This window comes from Maylandia zebra, linkage group LG22, assembly GCF_041146795.1.
Source record: "Maylandia zebra isolate NMK-2024a linkage group LG22, Mzebra_GT3a, whole genome shotgun sequence".
NCBI lineage: Eukaryota > Metazoa > Chordata > Actinopteri > Cichliformes > Cichlidae > Maylandia > Maylandia zebra.
The window spans coordinates 21,722,366-21,740,290 of NC_135187.1; the positions used below are offsets into that span (position 1 = coordinate 21,722,366).

The window sequence follows — 17,925 nt, forward strand, 5'->3', positions numbered from 1 at the left end:
GCAGTGGTACAGGAAGAAGTCTGCATCCTTCAAGAAAAACATGATTTTCATGCAGGACAATGCTCCATCACACGCGTCCAAGTACTCCACAGCGTGGCTGGCAAGAAAGGGTATAAAAGAAGAAAAACTAATGACATGGCCACCTTGTTCACCTGATCTGAACCCCATTGAGAACCTGTGGTCCATCATCAAATGTGAGATTTACAAGGAGGGAAAACAGTACACCTCTCTGAACAGTGTCTGGGAGGCTGTGGTTGCTGCTGCACGCAATGTTGATGGTGAACAGATCAAAACACTGACAGAATCCATGGATGGCAGGCTTTTGAGTGTCCTTGCAAAGAAAGGTGGCTATATTGGTCGCTGATTTGTTTTTGTTTTGTTTTTGAATGTCAGAAATGTATATTTGTGAATGTGGAGATGTTATATTGGTGTCACTGGTAAAAATAAATAATTGAAATGGGTATATATTTGTTTTTTGTTAAGTTGCCTAATAATTATGCACAGTAATAGTCACCTGCACACACAGATATCCCCCTAAAATAGCTAAAACTAAAAACAAACTAAAAACTACTTCCAAAAACATTCAGCTTTGATATTAATGAGTTTTTTGGGTTCATTGAGAACATGGTTGTTGTTCAATAATAAAATTATTCCTCAAAAATACAACTTGCCTAATAATTCTGCACTCCCTGTAATGATTAAATGAGGAGTGATGTATACACATAGGTGGTTATTTGATTGTTGGGGTTTCTCTCATATTTTAGCGGGATCTTTACCTTACAGTCTAAAGCACCTTGAAGCAACTGTTGCTGTAATTTGACTCTATAGAAATAAAATTTAACTGAATTCTAAACATCTGAGATAACAGTTCAAAAGACACAATCACAGAGGAGTCTTAAGATGTGAATCGACAGGTAAATAAAGAGCGGAGCTTTGAGGCACGGTTCACCTTCAGTGTACTTTCACCTTCAGTGTACAACATTACATCAACACCCCAATCTGCCTGTCCACTTCGCTCTCCTAAATATCTTTACTTTAAGCAAGTTCAGAGATTCTTCACCCACCCTACTCTTAATACAACAGCTCTCCCTTAATGCTGTGTTCACACCACTGCTCGGGATGTGACTGGCTGCACGCCATCTTCAGTAGAAACATGGAGCTATAAGCTCACGACCTACTTGTTCTTTTAGCAGTGCAATGATGTGGTGTAGCAGTCACAAAGTGTTTATAGTGTGAATGTAGCAATTTGTTATATTTCTGGCTGACAAATATCATAGATAATGAAAGCTTCTTTCACCAGATTGTCATACCAGATATACCCTTCATGGTGCAACCCTCACAGGTTTTTGTCTCCTCCCAGTCTCGGACCAGGACTCTTTCACATGTTAGACCAATATTTTAAGAGATTGGACTGAATGACTCAAGGCAACACAGACATCACATCTCACAACAGGATGTGTTGTTAAACGATAAACACTGGACTTTGCTGCAGTGCATTATCCCTTTGTTGCTCTTGTCACTACAGAACACATACACCAAAAATAAAGTGGGTCCTCGAACTCCTCGTCTCCCTGACGAGGAGTTGGAGTTATCCGAGTTATTGTCAGTGGCTGCGTTAATGTTATGGCTCCATATGATGGATTTTTCCTTCAACTTCTGTCACTCACGGCAGCTTCCCTCTGCGAGTTGGTTGTGAGTTAAGAGTACAATGTGTCAAAGCACGCTGAAGAAATTAAAATAAAGAAATACGGCCATGGAGAGTTATGACTTTAAGACCTCTTTGAGGCAGCTTTAGCATGTCGTAACTTAAGACCTGCTCTATTGTTAAATGAAAAAGGAACAGGTTGACTGTAGGCAGGCTTACAGTGGAGGAGTCACCATTGTTTGACCTGCTTTATTCAAAGAGCAGCAGGCTGGGGTTGTGACAAAGTCGTCCTACACTGGAGCCATTCACCCCACAGAGGCTCAGCTTACCCCCGAGGCATGCTCTCTCTTCCCCCCCCCTCTTTCTCTATCACATACACACACATCTATGAGTAAAAGCAGGTAATGCCAACAAGCATGTGAGGCAGAATAGTTACACAAGAATAAATAATTTAGGGGGGGAAAAAAGAACAATGCTGGGAAGTAGATGGGGAAAACCCTAGAAAAGCATTTACCAACTTTATATTACTGCTTGATATTTAAAGAAAAACTCCTACTATCCCTTGCTAAGATAATCTTGGATGCCATAAATAGGCACGACGCTGCTTTTTAATGGAAGCGTCAGCGTGCTAACATTTTCAAAATTACAAAGCATCACAAAGCAGGTTTGTTCGTCACGCTCACCGTCTGAGTTTATCACGTCAGCGTGGTCACATCTGATAGTTACCACCGAGGGAAAAATAAAAGTCATGGAATCACCAAAGTGGTTAAAGTTTAAAGGGATGAATGTTTGCACTGAAAACTCACAGCGATCCACAGTGAACTTGACTCAAAACCAAAAATGTCAAACGCAAATGTCAATGATAGCGCTGAGGAAAAGTCAGGGGAACACCTAAGTCATTATCTAAATCTGAACCACGAGTGTTTCCATAAAATTTCATGCCAATCAGCTTAATAGTAAACAGGTCTCAAACCATGAGGACATGGGATGTCTGCGCAAAAGATTTTTTGAGTCATCTCAGTCTGGACTGATTGGTGGCAGACAAAAAAGGTCAAAAATCTGATCGCAACAATTTACGTTTTAGATCTGTTGTTAGTAAGAGCCAGACATCTCTCCTCAGCTTAGGACATGTAACATTGCTGGCTTCATTGGCCTGTTAAACTGATTTATTCTGCTGTTTAGACAGAAGGTCCCTTTTACTATTACGGCTTCATTCAAACACTCCCATGACAATAAGCCAAAGTACTTACATAATGTTATGTGTAAGACACCCAGCTGACCGAGGTCGGAATTTTCTTAACACTGATATTAGAATATCAGTGTTAAGAAAATTACACTGATAATTACAGAAGTCGCATCATCCAAACTAGAGATGGCACGATACCACTTTTTTATGTCCGATACCGATATCATAAATTTGGATATCTGCCGATACCGATATGAATCCGATATAGTGTTTTTTAATCAACAAAACTGTTTTTTAAAATATCTTGCTGCATTTTGCAAGTCTGCAAGTTCATACTCAAGTTTAAAACAACAACTACACTAAAGCTATTCTGTTATACCTGTATACAAAAAAAATATTTCATAGTTCAGCAATACTGATCAATCTAATAAACTTAGACCTACACCATCCTCCCTATTCTGGTATTTTAAAGAGTACTTAGCGTAAATATTAAGCAACCTAACTAATAGGGTTCCAACTCCCAGCAACAACAAAATTAAATAAATAAAAAATAGGGAACCACCCCTCACGCTCCACCTCATGATGCTTAATCGACGTAATCAACCTTAATTTGATGCAGTGTGAAAAAAAAATGCACAGAAATCAATTATTTTTCAAGAAATATTAAATAGATTCAACATCTTTCTTCAACAAAATTGCAGACTGCACAGATGGTACCTTCCCAAAGTAAAAAGTACTATAGCTTACTAGGGTATATATACATTAGACTTAATAGTCACTATATACAGTAATTGACTTCTATTCATTTTACATCAAATTAAAACTTTGGGTGTCAGATAATTATTTATTAAAAGCTAGACATTTTAAATGAGAATAAGAAAGAAAAGTATGTCTTTGTGCCCCCTTTTCCCAGTTAATGCCCTATCGGCCCCCCTGGCTAAACTTTGCTAGATCCACCCCTGCACAGTTACCAGCCGTCAGCTACGTAGAAAAAGATCCTGGTGTAGAAATTAATATTAAATAAATTCTAACAACAGCTTATCAAGCTTAAACGTGCTGCTGTTGTTCAGCCGCTGGTTTGCTCTTTCTGGCGCAAAGTGGACCAAAAACAAACGAGAGACAGACTCACGACAGAAAAGCCGATCAGCTGATTTAAGCAGTTTCACGATTGAAGTAGCAGCCGGAGAGCGAGAGGCAGTCGCTTGTTAAGCTTAACGTGGGAATGCTTTACAAACATTCAGAGATGGACTTACACACTTGCTTTACTTCTCTCGGGGATAACTTTGTCGGAGATGAAATGCCAGGTTGCTAGCAAAGCTCCACATGCTATCCAGACCACCTACAGGTCCTGCATGCCACAGCTGCTCTATCACGTGATGCATACGTTCTGAGGTGAGTTATGGCGTGTTGCAAGTTTTGTGAGGTGCTTTCGTGATATTTAATGGATCGGATTACATTTTTTATTTTTCTCCGATATCCGATCCAGTAATTTAGGTCAGTATCGGACCGATACCGATACGTAATATCGGATCGGTCCATCTCTAATCCAAACATACTTTAGTAAACCGATGAGACAATAATTAAAGACTAGCTTATAAACTGTTACTCTCTGTCATCAAGAGATCAAGTATGCAGAGTGATTTGCTGCTAGATCCTGACTTACATGTCAGGTATAATTAATTATAAGTAATTAATGAAGTTACTAATGCTGCGCCTTGTGCTTAAATGTAACTCTGTGACATAAGAACGGCTTATGAGTGGCTCACGTTGCCGTTTCATGCCACATGAATGCAATGAACTCACAGCAAACTAACCAAAGTCAAAAAAATTAGAAGTCTTGTTAATCCGATCTGTCAAAGACTGTCATTGTAGCAAAGATAAAGATTTCAACATCTAATAAATAAACTGTAGAGCAAAGTGGACAAGAGAAAAACTCGGGATGTAAAACTATGCTTGCTGACTTTGAAGAGGTCAGTGTGCTCCTACAGAAACTAAAGGCACTCTGTAATGTTCATGGACAGATGTTTGTGCCAAAGCGAGAACACTTCAGACATTTTGCTGTGTGCAGAAAATGTCTGTTCAGCCATTTTTACCCGAACGGGCAGCTTCGAGCCTTCTATGACATTAGTTTGGGTAGCATGTGACTGTGAGACAGACAGAAAGCAGGTGTCTAATGAAAAACCTTTTTAGCCCTGCATTATAAATACATAGGGCATTGACCAAAAAAATAGAAGAGACACGATGATGTCTCAATCTTGTGAATGCCAATGTGTTAATGTGCCTGCATGCACTCATTCTTGTGCAAAGTTAAAAATCACACACAACTGTTAACGGGCCGGACCAGCAGGATTGTAAGTTTGGACTTTCATGCAAAAAGAGGCTAGGTTTTAAAAAAAGCCAACATGATGCCATCACATTAATGAAAAGAAGCGTATGTCTGAAAGGGCCTAAAGGTACACAGTCGTGACTTGTTCTGTGGCAGTGCACTGCTAGCCCAAAAAAGTGCATCTCCTATATAGGTCCCCTGTGTGCATACGCCCAAATATACGCGTACAGCTTTGTGAGCACTGTAATGGTGTCTCTGCAAAACAGTGGCCTTGTTGCACATCAGGAATCAATCAGGATTATTACACATGTGTGCATGCTTGGCTGTGTTAATGCATTTTAATGCTTGAGCGTTATGTGAGAAATGCTAGAGAAGCGTGTGTTGCAACATGTACACAGTCTTGATACATGCAGATGTGTGTGCGCTATTTGTGTGGAGCTGAGCATTCGCAGTCCCCAAGGAGGCCTTAATGACTTCGGGAGTGGAGAGTAGATAGGCGGTGGCCGTGAAGGCCTGGCTGGCTGCGGGCCACCCTGGGTCGAGCCAAGCCCAGGCCTTCGTGTACCCTTGGTGGGAACAGTTTGTAGAGTGTACGGGCTTTTGGTCTGGGTCGGGTACAGTCCACACCCCTGATAAGGCTTCAGATAGCATCATAAGGCTCCGTTAGTGGCCTGGAGCCATGTGGAGAGAGGTCAGAATGGTTTCTTAAAGACAACTAGAGCTCAAGAGGGAGTCAAAAAGAAAAAGATGGCAAAAGGGAGAAAGACATTGAAAGCCATTAGCCCTGCCAAGTACTGAAGAAAGGAATGAGAGACAGCAAGTGGGGCAAACAAGGGAGAGAGATTTAAAGGAACTAACTAATGGAGACAGAAAGATACATATAAAATAAGTTATGAGAAATACAACAGTATGTTTTTTTTTTTTCAATAAAGAAAAGCGTCTTTTTTCATTATGCTGTAGCTTTGCATATTTGCTTTACAGTAATGTAGACTGTGGAGTTAGTATTAAGCATATAAATGACACTGGATCTACAGGGTTAAACAACACAGACTCAAAAGCAAGGAGCAGAATTTTACCCACTTTTATTCTTTGTTTTTCAAATGAAATGAAGTTTTTCCTGTGTTCCTCAGATCACTGCCAGGATATGTAATAGACAAGACAGGCACCATCAGGGACTGTGGGCATGCAGTACGTGTGCTGGGTTGAATCCAGCATGCCCATTTAAATGCCACTGGGAAGGAAGTAACCCAAACAAAAACAAGTCTCCAAGCCCTGTACAACGCACATAGACATACCTATCTGGAAAGCGCATTACTGTGCATGTGGTGCATACTTACATTTGTTTTGTGACTGTGGTCTGTATTACATAAATGTGAATCTGCTTTTTTTGCCATCTCAGTTATAATAGGTATGTGTTATATATACAGGGAGGGGAGTGGGAAGTTCTCCCCGGGTACCTTTAGTGACTTCCACATCTCGGCGGTGGCCAGCCAGAGTGCTGTAGATCTTTCTAATCAGCTCCATATTGTTGAGCAGCGAGTTGAAGCCGTTGAAGTAGGAGAAGCTGACCTGATGAGACGTGCTACCCCCTGCAACCTGGGCAAGAAAGAAGAGGGGTACTTTAACAAGCAACCAAATAAGAAAAATAAACTTCAACACAGCCGTGCATCTGGATGTTACTGTTATGAAAATACACACAGCGTAAAACATGGTGGCTAATTAGCCGCGTTCCTCTCTAGCATTTCTCCACAGGGAGAAGCAAACTTGTTTCACCCGCTACTTTTTCCATCACATGATGCGCACTCTAAGGGAGTTTAATTAACTTTCTTTATGAGATGGAGGAAGTGGTAAAAGAAAAGAAAATAGAAAAAAAAAAAAGGTAACAGATTAAAAATAGATGCCGGGCTCTAGAGGACATTCCAGGCTGCCCACAGCCTCTTTTACGCGAACCACGATCCCATCTTTATTAAATGAGGCTCTCAGAGGCTTAGAGGAGCAGCTCTAAATGCTGTATGTTTAAAAAAATATATGCGTTCAAGTACGACTACTGTGTGGTACTGTTGAGTTAGAAGATCACTGCGACTGTGCTGGCCTGAAGGGTTAAGTGAGGAGAAAATGTTGAGCTTCCGTTCACTAGATGGCACTGTTTGCTTTACAGACGCATTCAGAGAGGTCGCCTGCTGCTCAACATGGTCGCAACAAGGGAGGGAAGCTCTGGCTTAGGTGAAACTGCTCTAACAAGGGAGACACTTTTGCATCTGTTCATATCTGTGAGTGTACAGACATGGATCTTCCCACAGTGGAGAGAGGAGAATGGTATTTTGGTGAAAAAGAGTGAGGCGCTAATCAATTACCATGTTTGGTGAGTGAATTAAAGGTTGCCGTCTCACTGCCTATGCTCTGCTATGATACTGCCTTTAATGTGTCTGCAGTGTTTATGAGGTTTTGTGATACATGTGTGCGTATGTGTGTGTGTACGTGTGGGAGCGCGCGTGCATGAGAGTTTACTAACAGCACACCAAGATGTCTGGTCGGTGAGGTAAACACAGCAGAGAAAATGACAGAGTCTACAAGGTGTTTATGAAATGGGGCAAGACATGGACGCAGACACAAGACGCACACGCGCGCAACGAAAACACTAACACGCAGAAAGAAAAGACAAGAGGCAAAAAAAAGACAAACATCTCAGAGTTCAAAACAAACAGAGAGCCCGCACAGGCGCACAAACACACGCGCGCGCACACAGGCAGAGATGATGGACTGTAAAGCTCCAGTCTCCATCTATCTCTATCTTCCCCATTCAGCTCTCCTGCTTGGCTTTGACACTGCCAGAGAGGTTAGACTTAATGACATGTTGGGAGGGAGAGAGAGAGACACGGGGAAGGGAGGGAAGGGGGAAGGGAGAGATAGAGGGGCGGCTGAGAGAGAGGAAAGAAAAAAGGAAAGGAGGGAGGAAGAGAGAAAGAGAGCAAGGGACAGATGAGAGGTAGCAGGGGAAAAAAGATAAAGGGGAAGAAGAATGAGAGATGGCCAGAAGAGGAAAAGAGAAAGCCACAGTGTTCGGTTTGTGGGGCTGTGAGAAAAGAGAGAAGGAAAAAAAGCACAAGAAATAAGTGGTGAGATAGAAGAAAAGAATCTTGACTTTACCTCTTTTATGGAGAATACAGTAATGACAGGCTGCTTTGGCTTGCTTGCTGACTTCAGCAACCAAATCATCATATAGTGCATATGAGCTGACAATACCGTGCATGCTTCTGCATCCAAAGTGTGCATCATTGCACATTTGGAATTTATCACGACATTTAGAATGACTTATTTAAAGATATGCATACATGAATAATCTACGAATGAGAAAAAAATGCATCGTGGTGGATAAAAAAAAGCCTAATTTTTCCAATTGGTGGTGCTAAGGAACACCTGATGCATCCAACCTTTTATTGTTTTAACATATCATGACTGAGGATAGTTTCCAAGAGACACCAGTGACTTGCTATTTTTAACCAACCTGACTTTGTGGCTCTTGTGGACGACAGTAAAACAAATAGATGAGAAAACCACAGAGCCAAAAAAAAGGGAAAAAAAGAAAAACCCACCGCCACGAGGCATTCCTCTACGAAGGGTGTGAGCATGTGCGGCCGAATGGTAACCATGATGTCCCTGAAGTCCAGCGCTGAGATGGAGCCGCTGTGGGCTTGGTCACGCTGGATGAAAGCCTGTCGCGCGTGTTCCAGCTGCATCTCCTGCAGAATGGAGAGGTGAGGAGGAAGGAGGGGAGGCAAGTGCGTACACTAAATTGATATTATTGTGCACATATGTGGGTCAGACACCTCTTTGAGTTGCCTTTATAAATTAAAAATCCACATAAACACTTATGAATAATGACACACCATTTGCTTTCATGGGCCCCCACAGTGCCATCTGCCCCCCACCCCCTCCACCACTACTCTCAGTGCCAGTGTTTAGCCAGGCTTTAGCCTCGTCTCCTCTCCTCCAGCACAGGGGCTTGCCTACTGTGAGGCGTCGCTTGGGCTTTTCACACTCTCCCTAAATCCACATTAAATCCACTTGAGGGAGAAACATACAAACACACACTGGGGCAAGACAGCTAATCGCCCAACTGCTCACTTTGTCTCTCTTCATGCACACACACACAAACGCACAATAGGTCCAGAGGGACAACAGCAGGCTGTGGTGGGGACAGATCCCACAAGGCCTTTGAAAATTAGCAGCCATTATCAGTACCTGCAACCACAAGTCTACAGAGAGAGGCTGTAAACAAACCGCTGACATCAATGCTTCCTCTATCTATCAGCAAAAGACGGGGATTTCAGGCCAATAAAAAAACAAAAAAAACAGCAAGATAAAGCTAGCTTGTGAGCGTCTGACTCACCTGCGGTGTATGAAGGCCTTCAGGTCAAAAAACATATGAAGGCAAAAAAAAAGAAAAAGACAATGAGCCTGATGTATTTTTGTGCATGAGGTTTCTGACACATTACAAGACCTCAGGAAAGTGCATATATAGGGAATGCACGGGGTTATTTTGGTGCTCAAAAAGAGGTTTTAGTCAGAGCCAAAAGAAAAATCAACAGTGTCTTAAAATGAGTTATTAGCTTGTTTTAATTGGAGTTTTATTTACTCATAGACAAAAGGTATTTTTGCTTATCAAATATATTAAAAATGATACACAAAAAAATCATAGATTTACTGTTAAATAACGAAGCTGAACACTTTACTGTGTATGGGTTAATTACGTCTCATCTCACCAAAACTGGTCAGTTTTCTAATATGGAACATGAACATGTTCAAGATCCTAACACATGCTTTTTGTTCATATTATGCATAATAACTGCTAAGAAAAAAATAAGACAGCTGAGTAACCAACAATAAAAATACATGTTTCAGCTCCAGAGCTACATATATGTAAAGAAACAATCAAACTGAAGTGTCAAATTAATTTTCTTGATATTTACTTGAATATTATAAAATTAATTAAGAAAGATTTTTGAATTACATTTCTTAAAGTATTAGGACTGGCTAACAATATTTGTACAGGAAGAAAGTAAAAATTAAGATTTAAATAAATGAATATCATTTTTTTAAAGTCACGTTGGACAAAACATATGGGGGCTGATTAAATCTTGAACATGCACGTTATTCAGCTGATTGATTCAGATGTTATTGTTGTTAAGAGAACTCTTTAAAAAAGGTATAACCACAACACAAAAACCTATGAGACTATGACTTATTGTTGTGTTGAATTTTTGAGTGATATTTCGCTGACAGCATAACCGATCGAACTCTAAAATCGAGGCGCCCGAGAGAAACGACTGGGGAAGAGTGACATTTACACAAAGCTGAGTGGAGACCGGAGGGGAGTAAGAATAGACATTGCAACAAAAGAGCTACATTTGCAAAAAAAAAAAAAAAGAAGAAGAAGAAGAGGAGGAAGAAGAAGAAAAAAAGCAGTAAATGTAGCAGGCATGTGTCAGTATCACCTATGAGCACAGCAGGGGCTCTGGAGAGTGCATAAGTGAGTGGAAAGCAAGGAAATGAAGAGAGATTGACGCATGTAAACACTTCCAAAGTAAATAAGGTGAGATATTTTAGTGTCAGCATCCTGAGTGTCGTGACTCACTTCTTTGGTCGGTTGTGAGTAGGTCAAAACACTTTGGTAAGACATAAACTGGGAAGAGAAAAAGATTTGGGGAGGGGGAGGGGAGCTGAATATCTACAATCAAAACAAAAACAAAACAAAAAAAACAAACGGGAGAAGCGTTTCGTTTTGCAAGCATGACTGTGTGTCTCTTAACATCGCAGGAAACACTGATCTGTGCATTTGTGTCCATCTGTACATGAAAGAAGAAGAAGACAAAAATTAGATCCCATTTCTCTTCAGTCCCGAGTCTGAAAAGCTACACGCCAACCACACAGAGCAACAAACAACTGCGGTGCAGGCAATGGAGAAGTTTATAGTCTCGGCCTCCTAAAATCTTAACTTGTAACTGTGCGAGTGTTTCTGGGACGTGGTTTTTATTTGGGAGGGGAGCGAGGGAGGCAGGAGACATAAAGCTAGGGGCTTAAGACACCCAGGGAGAGACTATCAAGGCATTCCTAGTAGCTTTAATTGCCCTTGGACAAGAATAAAAACATATGACAACCCACCTCTGTTTGTTTTTAATGGCTGGGATTCCTTTTTCAAAAGTTAAACAATAGAAATGAGCAGAGTGGGATTGCTCCTCTCTCATTCCCCAAGCAAGCTTCTAAACGGCACCAAAAACTGTAAAGTTATCAAAGTTATCGGAGGAAGAAGCACAACGGTCCATTTAAACATGTGCCAGTGATGTTAAGGGCTGCCCACTGATTCTTGGTCGAGTCAAACATATAATTGGGGCTTTTAAAAATCTGAGTAATGCCAACAATTCACTTTTTGAGTGCTTAGGAAAGAAGTGGGACATGTGGTGTCCCCTTCACGTAATTCAAGCCCTTTACTTGCCAGAATTTATAATATGAGCTACTATGTGCCACTTCTCTGGACATCGGCAATACCGCTGCCAGGGACAACAGCACGCTGACAGTGCGAGCCGAGCCTTGGCCGGCGTCCATGTGTGAGACGGGAAAAATGCATGTAATTGGTGAGAATCTCTGGCTTCCATCAAGACAGTAATTGGCCAGAGAGAGCCCTTGTGAGAAATATGCGGCGCAAACGTTTTCCCCGATAATCCCATCTTGTGAGCATCTGGCAGTGGCGTGGTTACAATGGCAGAAAAACACAATAAACACATGCATGTATGGCAGGAAGAGGTGGAGGGAATAAAGGATGAGAACATTTTTTTTTGGGGGGGGGGAGACAAGGGTGGGTGGGAATGGATGTTAGGGAATTAGAGAAATACACAACATGATGTGTGGGTTGGTGTTCCCAACTTTGAGAACTTTTATGGTTGCACAGTGTACTTTGGGATTAAATTTAACTTTCTCTCTATTAATAAGCGTGTTGTAACATAACAGCATAACAGCAAACTGAAAGTATGATGCAATTGCACAGATTTGAATTTTGGGTCAAGAAATCCTGTTATTTATAACTGTAGCTGACAACATACAAATAATGCAGTGAGCAAATATTGCTGGAGGCTTAATACTTAAGTCACAGTTATAATAAAAAAGAAAAACATGATTAAAAACCAACATGACAAATATGTACTGTGGATTTTTACAAGTATCAGCAGACCAGCAGAAAAGCTGTAACACAAACTTCACTTTCTTCTGTCGTTTATTAAGGCATTTATCAAAAGCTATGAAAAATGATCAAACGCAGACAGCATGAGCAGGAAACGTGCATTTCATAGTTGAGCAATGAGTGCGGCTGGCTGCGAGCCTGCTGCTGTGAGGAGCTGGAAACCACTGACTGAGTGACTGGGAGAGAACTGGGCATGCTGTCAATGCAAAGTACAGCATCTACTGGCCGCAACGCCACACAGCTGCACTCCCGCGCGCACACAGGCAAAAACAAGCATACGCAAATACGCAAACACTGAAGTAAACACGAGGCATGCGTGCTGATGCTTACACATACAGTACAGTAGAGACAGTGTGAGACAAGGACAGATTCCGTACGTGGAACTGTAGTTATGCAGAGACACTGCTATGCGCTTATAACAATGTCCCAATATCCATCTGCTGCTGCCCGCTGTGTTTAAGCCATCTGGTCCAAGTTAAGTGTAATATAAAAAGCTCATTCAGATACATGGTGAGTGTGGATGCAAACTTGGCACAGCTCAGGCCCTCCCTCTCTCCCACCAGCTCCACCACCTCTCCCCTGCTTAGGCCCGATTTAAGTCTAGACATCATATTGGAAAATGGCTCACACGCCACAAATACACTAGAAATATTCCAACTGTACTACACTATTTATGGAGGCCGAAATGTGTCTTTACCTGCTTCAGAATAGGCGGAATGGAGTAATGCTACGTGCATGTCAGCTAATGGAAAACAAATGCAGAAAATGTCCCAAAAGCATAACCTCAGTGTTTCATTAACGACTAATCTGGACAATGTGGAGGACTGTGCTGGAGAGGGATAAAACCAGTAAAAAACCCCAAAAAACCCTTAAAACATGTGACTGTGTGTTAGTGTGTCCAAGGACTGACAAAAAAATACAGTTACATGATGACAGGAGTATAAGACAAAGTGTACATGTGCATAAATCAGTTGGTGAAGATTTATTGCCTACTCTTTGATGAAAACAACACAGCTAGACAAAAAAGGGAAAACACAATATAAAGAATGTGATTTCATATCAGCCAAGCAGACAAAGAGAGCAGGAGCTCACCCCGGTTTTGTTAGCCGTCAGGGCTGGGGGGCTGGGAGGAGGTGCTGGCCGTCAGACTGGGGTCTGGGATGCGGGGCCTCCCTGCTACTGCAGATAAGGAGGTGGTCCGCTTGCCTCTACCCCAGAGAGAAGGGTTACATCTCCTGGGTCTAGGTGCGGCTTGCCCCTCTGAGGGCGGGGGGACCTGGACCTGGGATATAGAGTATGTTTGGGGAGTGCGACTGTCTGTGCAGTGTCTATTTGTGTCTGTCTACACGTTGGGTGAGTGCCGAGTATTTGGTTGTGCATATGGGGTGGGAATGCACGTCTGTGTCCGCGTGTGCCTGTTCGTCTGTGTCTATATGTCAGGTTGGGTCTTAGACTCAACCTCTCTGGGTACATCTCAGGCCCTCTAAAGTACGGAGGCCTATCTCCCCTCACCACACTCCCTGCCGGTGGCTGATGCCCTCAGACGTTGGTGTGCCTGTGGCCCGGTCGGGCTCCTTCCGGGGGGTGGAGTGCCCTCAGGCCTCTGGGCCTGAAGCTCGGTCCTCTCTGGCACAGCTGGCTGCTGGCAGAGCCCGCGGGCCTGCCACTGCAACCCCCTCTGGCCTCTGCTCCGTAGCTGCGGGGTGACCTCTCCTTTGGGGCTCTACTCAGCTCTTCCCAGGAGGGTGGCACGGTTCCCCCCCCTTTGGTGGTCCTCCTCGGGTCCTTGTACTCTGGGGCCTCTGGATATCTGGGGCCTGGATCTCCTCTATACCTGCTTCATACCCTGGGGGACGGGGCTATGGCTCCCCACACTCCCTAGCAGATCGTTACATGGAGAAACCTTTGGAATACAAGCATGCTGATCCACACAGGTGTGCACACAGGTGTACACACGGGTGTTCACAGATGCGGACTACACCTTTCTTGGCTGCTGCCTCAAAGCACATTGTGCGCTGTCTATCTTGCGTGCTGCACAATATCGTTTATTATTTAGTATCTACTGTTATCTACTGCTAGCTAGTTTATTTAGATGGTGCTGTTTTTTTTATTATTATGTTGCTCTTTGTTGTTTGCTTTCTCTTCTGTTTTTTTTTCTCCATACAGGTGATCCAGGTGTTTGTTTGTTTTTTGTTTTTTTTTCTTTCTTCCCCCCCTTCTCACCGTCTCTTCTCCCCTTTGGTTTTCTTTCTCTCCCTCTCTTTCTTTCATTCTTTCTCCCTGTCCTATCCCCCAGTCATGTCTGTCCCGTTTGTAGCAACTGAAAATAAAATAAATTCATAATTATAATAAAGGTCAATCAAATGGACCAATATGGCAAGGCCATGATGATCCACTTGGTAAAATAAATCCACTTGGCATCTTTCTTGGCCTTAAGACAACAATTCTGATGGCTAAAGATCCAAACGGGACACAAAAAAAAAAAAAAAAAAGAGAGCAGGAGCTCGGCATGAAACCTACCAGGAGGAACTGGGTGAATTCTCCATAGCTGAGCTGCTTGTTCCTCTTGGTGCCAAAGTGCAGCCGTATAAACTCACAGTCCCAGTTGAAGGGGATGTGCTGGTGGATGGTCGTCTGGCCAAAAACCTGCTTCACATCCTCTACAGAGGAGACAATAAATGAGATAAAACATTATTTGTAATATTATTTATTTCCTCCATTAACAAGATGCAATAAGTTGATCCTGCAGACCATTGATATTACAATAACAATGCTATTTGTCATCATTAGTATATTGTTAATTAACCTCTGCAAGTGCTCAGGCCAAAGTTACTTCTAACTATATTCTGTTGATTAGGTCCATCTGTAACTATAGCAACTCCACGGAGTAGTGGTGAACAAATTCACCCCTTGTGCCGGCCCCGAGCCCAAAGATCTGTGCCAAAACAAATATGTGGATCTATCCACTGTGGTGACCTCTTGGGAAATAAGGGAGAAGTTGATAATGTGTGGGTTCATCTGTGAATATGTGTCATTTTCTAACAGCTCATATTTTACTAGTGGAATCCTAAATTGGCACTCCAAGAATCCCAAACTGAGAACTACAGGAGACGTCTGAAACAGCAAAGATGGTAGTAGAAGTTTAATTTGCAAAAACTGCACGTTTGTGCAAAGTTTTCACATCTGACTGCTGAGTGTAAACATGCAGTTATGTCCTGGTGTCCACTGAAAGAAAAGTCAAGTAAATACAGAGAAATTTCAACCTAATGTGCGCTAACTATTGCATGTTCCAGATGACAATAAAGTAGTTCTTCTACAAAATAACTGCCCATACAAGTTTCAGTATGGCTGCCAAGAGGCGAGACTCGCTCTAGAATAACTTTGATAACATGGAAGCACTTAAGCACAAGTGCCTTCGACTTTTAAAGAAACTTGGTAAATGAACCTTGCTCTGCTGCCCTATTGACTTCTTGTAAAACAGAGACTATTTAAACAAAATGCAGCAACCAGCGAGGCAAAGCAAAAGCATACCAGCTTTTCCTCGAACCTTTAACAATTACAGATCGCACCGCACTTTTAAGGCTAATGGCCGTGCGTCGTATGAGGCCTCCATTAAATAAAAATCCATCCACGGTTTCTTCCTGTTCAGGTTTTTAGTTTGCTCTAATTAAGACCTCAAATCTGAATGCTGCAAAGTCGTGTGAGTCAAGCCTTAACAAATAGCATGTGTTTCCTGATTTCTGGTTAACATTAGTAATTATTTCATTTCCCCCCCCTCCAAAATAAATAAAGAAATAAAATAAAAAATGTGCAATTGTTGCTGACAAAATGTCAACGTCAATCTCGCGAATACAATTCTGCTCTGATTGAGACTTAAGTTCCCCTAAATCAGTGGTGAATGACACATGGCAGAACTTGTTCGAGCTGTGTAGGCTCTGTATTGAGAAGGAAAGGCTTTTCTTCTCACTTATGTTCCTCTGCCTGAACCCTCTAAGCCTCTGCAGCCAGTGGAGTGGAGAGACACTGAACATGAGTCCTAAATTACAGCCTTACTAAAGAAACAAAAACAAACCAATAGAGCGACCTGTTTCTTATTACCAAACAGGCTGCGCTGAAGGAGTGGAGAAAGGAAAAAGGAGGAAAGAAACTATTTTTTTTTCCTTTTTTCTTTTTTTTTACAGAAAGGGAGGGAAATAGAGAGTGAGTGAGTGAGAGAGAGGGAGAGAAAAGAAAGGTAATATTTACTTCAGCCCAGCATTACCTTCTGAAGGAAGACAGCTTGTGTGTGTGTGTGTATGTGTGTGTTTCTTTACACTTTAATGAGGCAATAAATATACAGCCTTTAATTCTTTAAAGGACAGGCCGCTCCCGAGTGTGACGTTTATATTATCAGCTTTTATAGACCTGTCAACACTCAGACCTCTTTAAGTCTTTTTTTCCCTCCCCACCTTTCTTCTTCTTCTTCTTCTGTTTTTTTGTCTTTCTGGCGGAGCTACAACTGCATTTATACGCTATGTTACGTTGCAGTTTTTATGAAGTCAACTTTCCAGCAAATTATGCATTTATATTTTTTACGTGCTACAAATTCTGAGCAATGCGCCACCCTTGTACTTAACACAAAACTGCTCGGGTTATTATCGAATAATAATAAAAAAAAAAAAAATGGCCTGACAGAAAAACTAAATGAAATTTGGAAAAAAAAAACAGAAATCGGACTACAGACATTTATTACACGGGGAAAACAAACAGGGCTTTAATGCGGCACGAGCTGCAGGTATGAATGCTTTTAATAGGTAATAAAAGAAAGGAGTTCTTATTTCTGTGCCTGGCTTGGTGAGGCTGTTTAATCAAATGAGTGGCATGAATAGTGAAAAAGAGAGCAGGAGTAAAAAAAAAAAAATCTGCAGTGTGTCACAATAAAGCAACTTTGACAAGCCTATAATCTCAGCCACCAGTTATTTGCTTTTCTTGGTGAACACGGTCGCCCGATGCAAGTGGCAGACGCTGCAGCCAGTGTTTATGCGTTGCACGATGTGTGCTATGTTTTTCGTACAATTTTCCACTCGTACGCAAGTCTCATAACTCGCAAGTTTTGGGATATTCATTAACCTTTGGGAGACGCAGAAAAACAGCAGACCTTTTAATTGCCACCAAGACAACGTCACTCTAATTGATCCTTTTAAATATGAAAATTTACATATGTGCATATATAATCACCCGCAATGATCTTGCACCCTGTCGACAGCAACAATTAAAATGAAATTCACTTACTCTTCCCCTGTTTGCGAGCGGGATGTGTGCACTGCATTTCAAATCAAGCCTAATGTGCCAACACCTCGCACACCTACAGAAGGCTGGCATTAGACTTGTTTAAATCAATTAGGCAAATGTGAAATGAGCAACGAGTACAAATGTCTTCCCTTTTCACCTACGAGCTTCCAGGCATCACAGTAATGGTGCCAATCATGCACACACACACACACACACACACACACACACACACACACACACACACACACACACACACACAGAGC

The 17,925-nt window shown here is 42.0% G+C and overlaps 1 protein-coding gene across 6 annotated transcripts in view; it reads right to left on the minus strand.

The window, feature by feature from the left end:
* slc25a13 (solute carrier family 25 member 13) overlaps positions 1 to 17,925 on the minus strand; it is a 55,810-nt gene that overhangs the window by 28,690 nt on the left and 9,195 nt on the right. For all 6 annotated transcript variants that reach the window (XM_076879483.1, XM_004547905.5, XM_076879485.1 and 3 more), the window contains 3 exons: positions 14,912 to 15,051; positions 8,751 to 8,897; positions 6,615 to 6,753 (listed from right to left, as the gene is read on the minus strand). In XM_076879483.1, the coding sequence (XP_076735598.1) occupies positions 6,615 to 6,753; positions 8,751 to 8,897; positions 14,912 to 15,051 (426 nt within the window). The remainder of the gene's footprint in view (positions 1 to 6,614; positions 6,754 to 8,750; positions 8,898 to 14,911; positions 15,052 to 17,925) is intronic.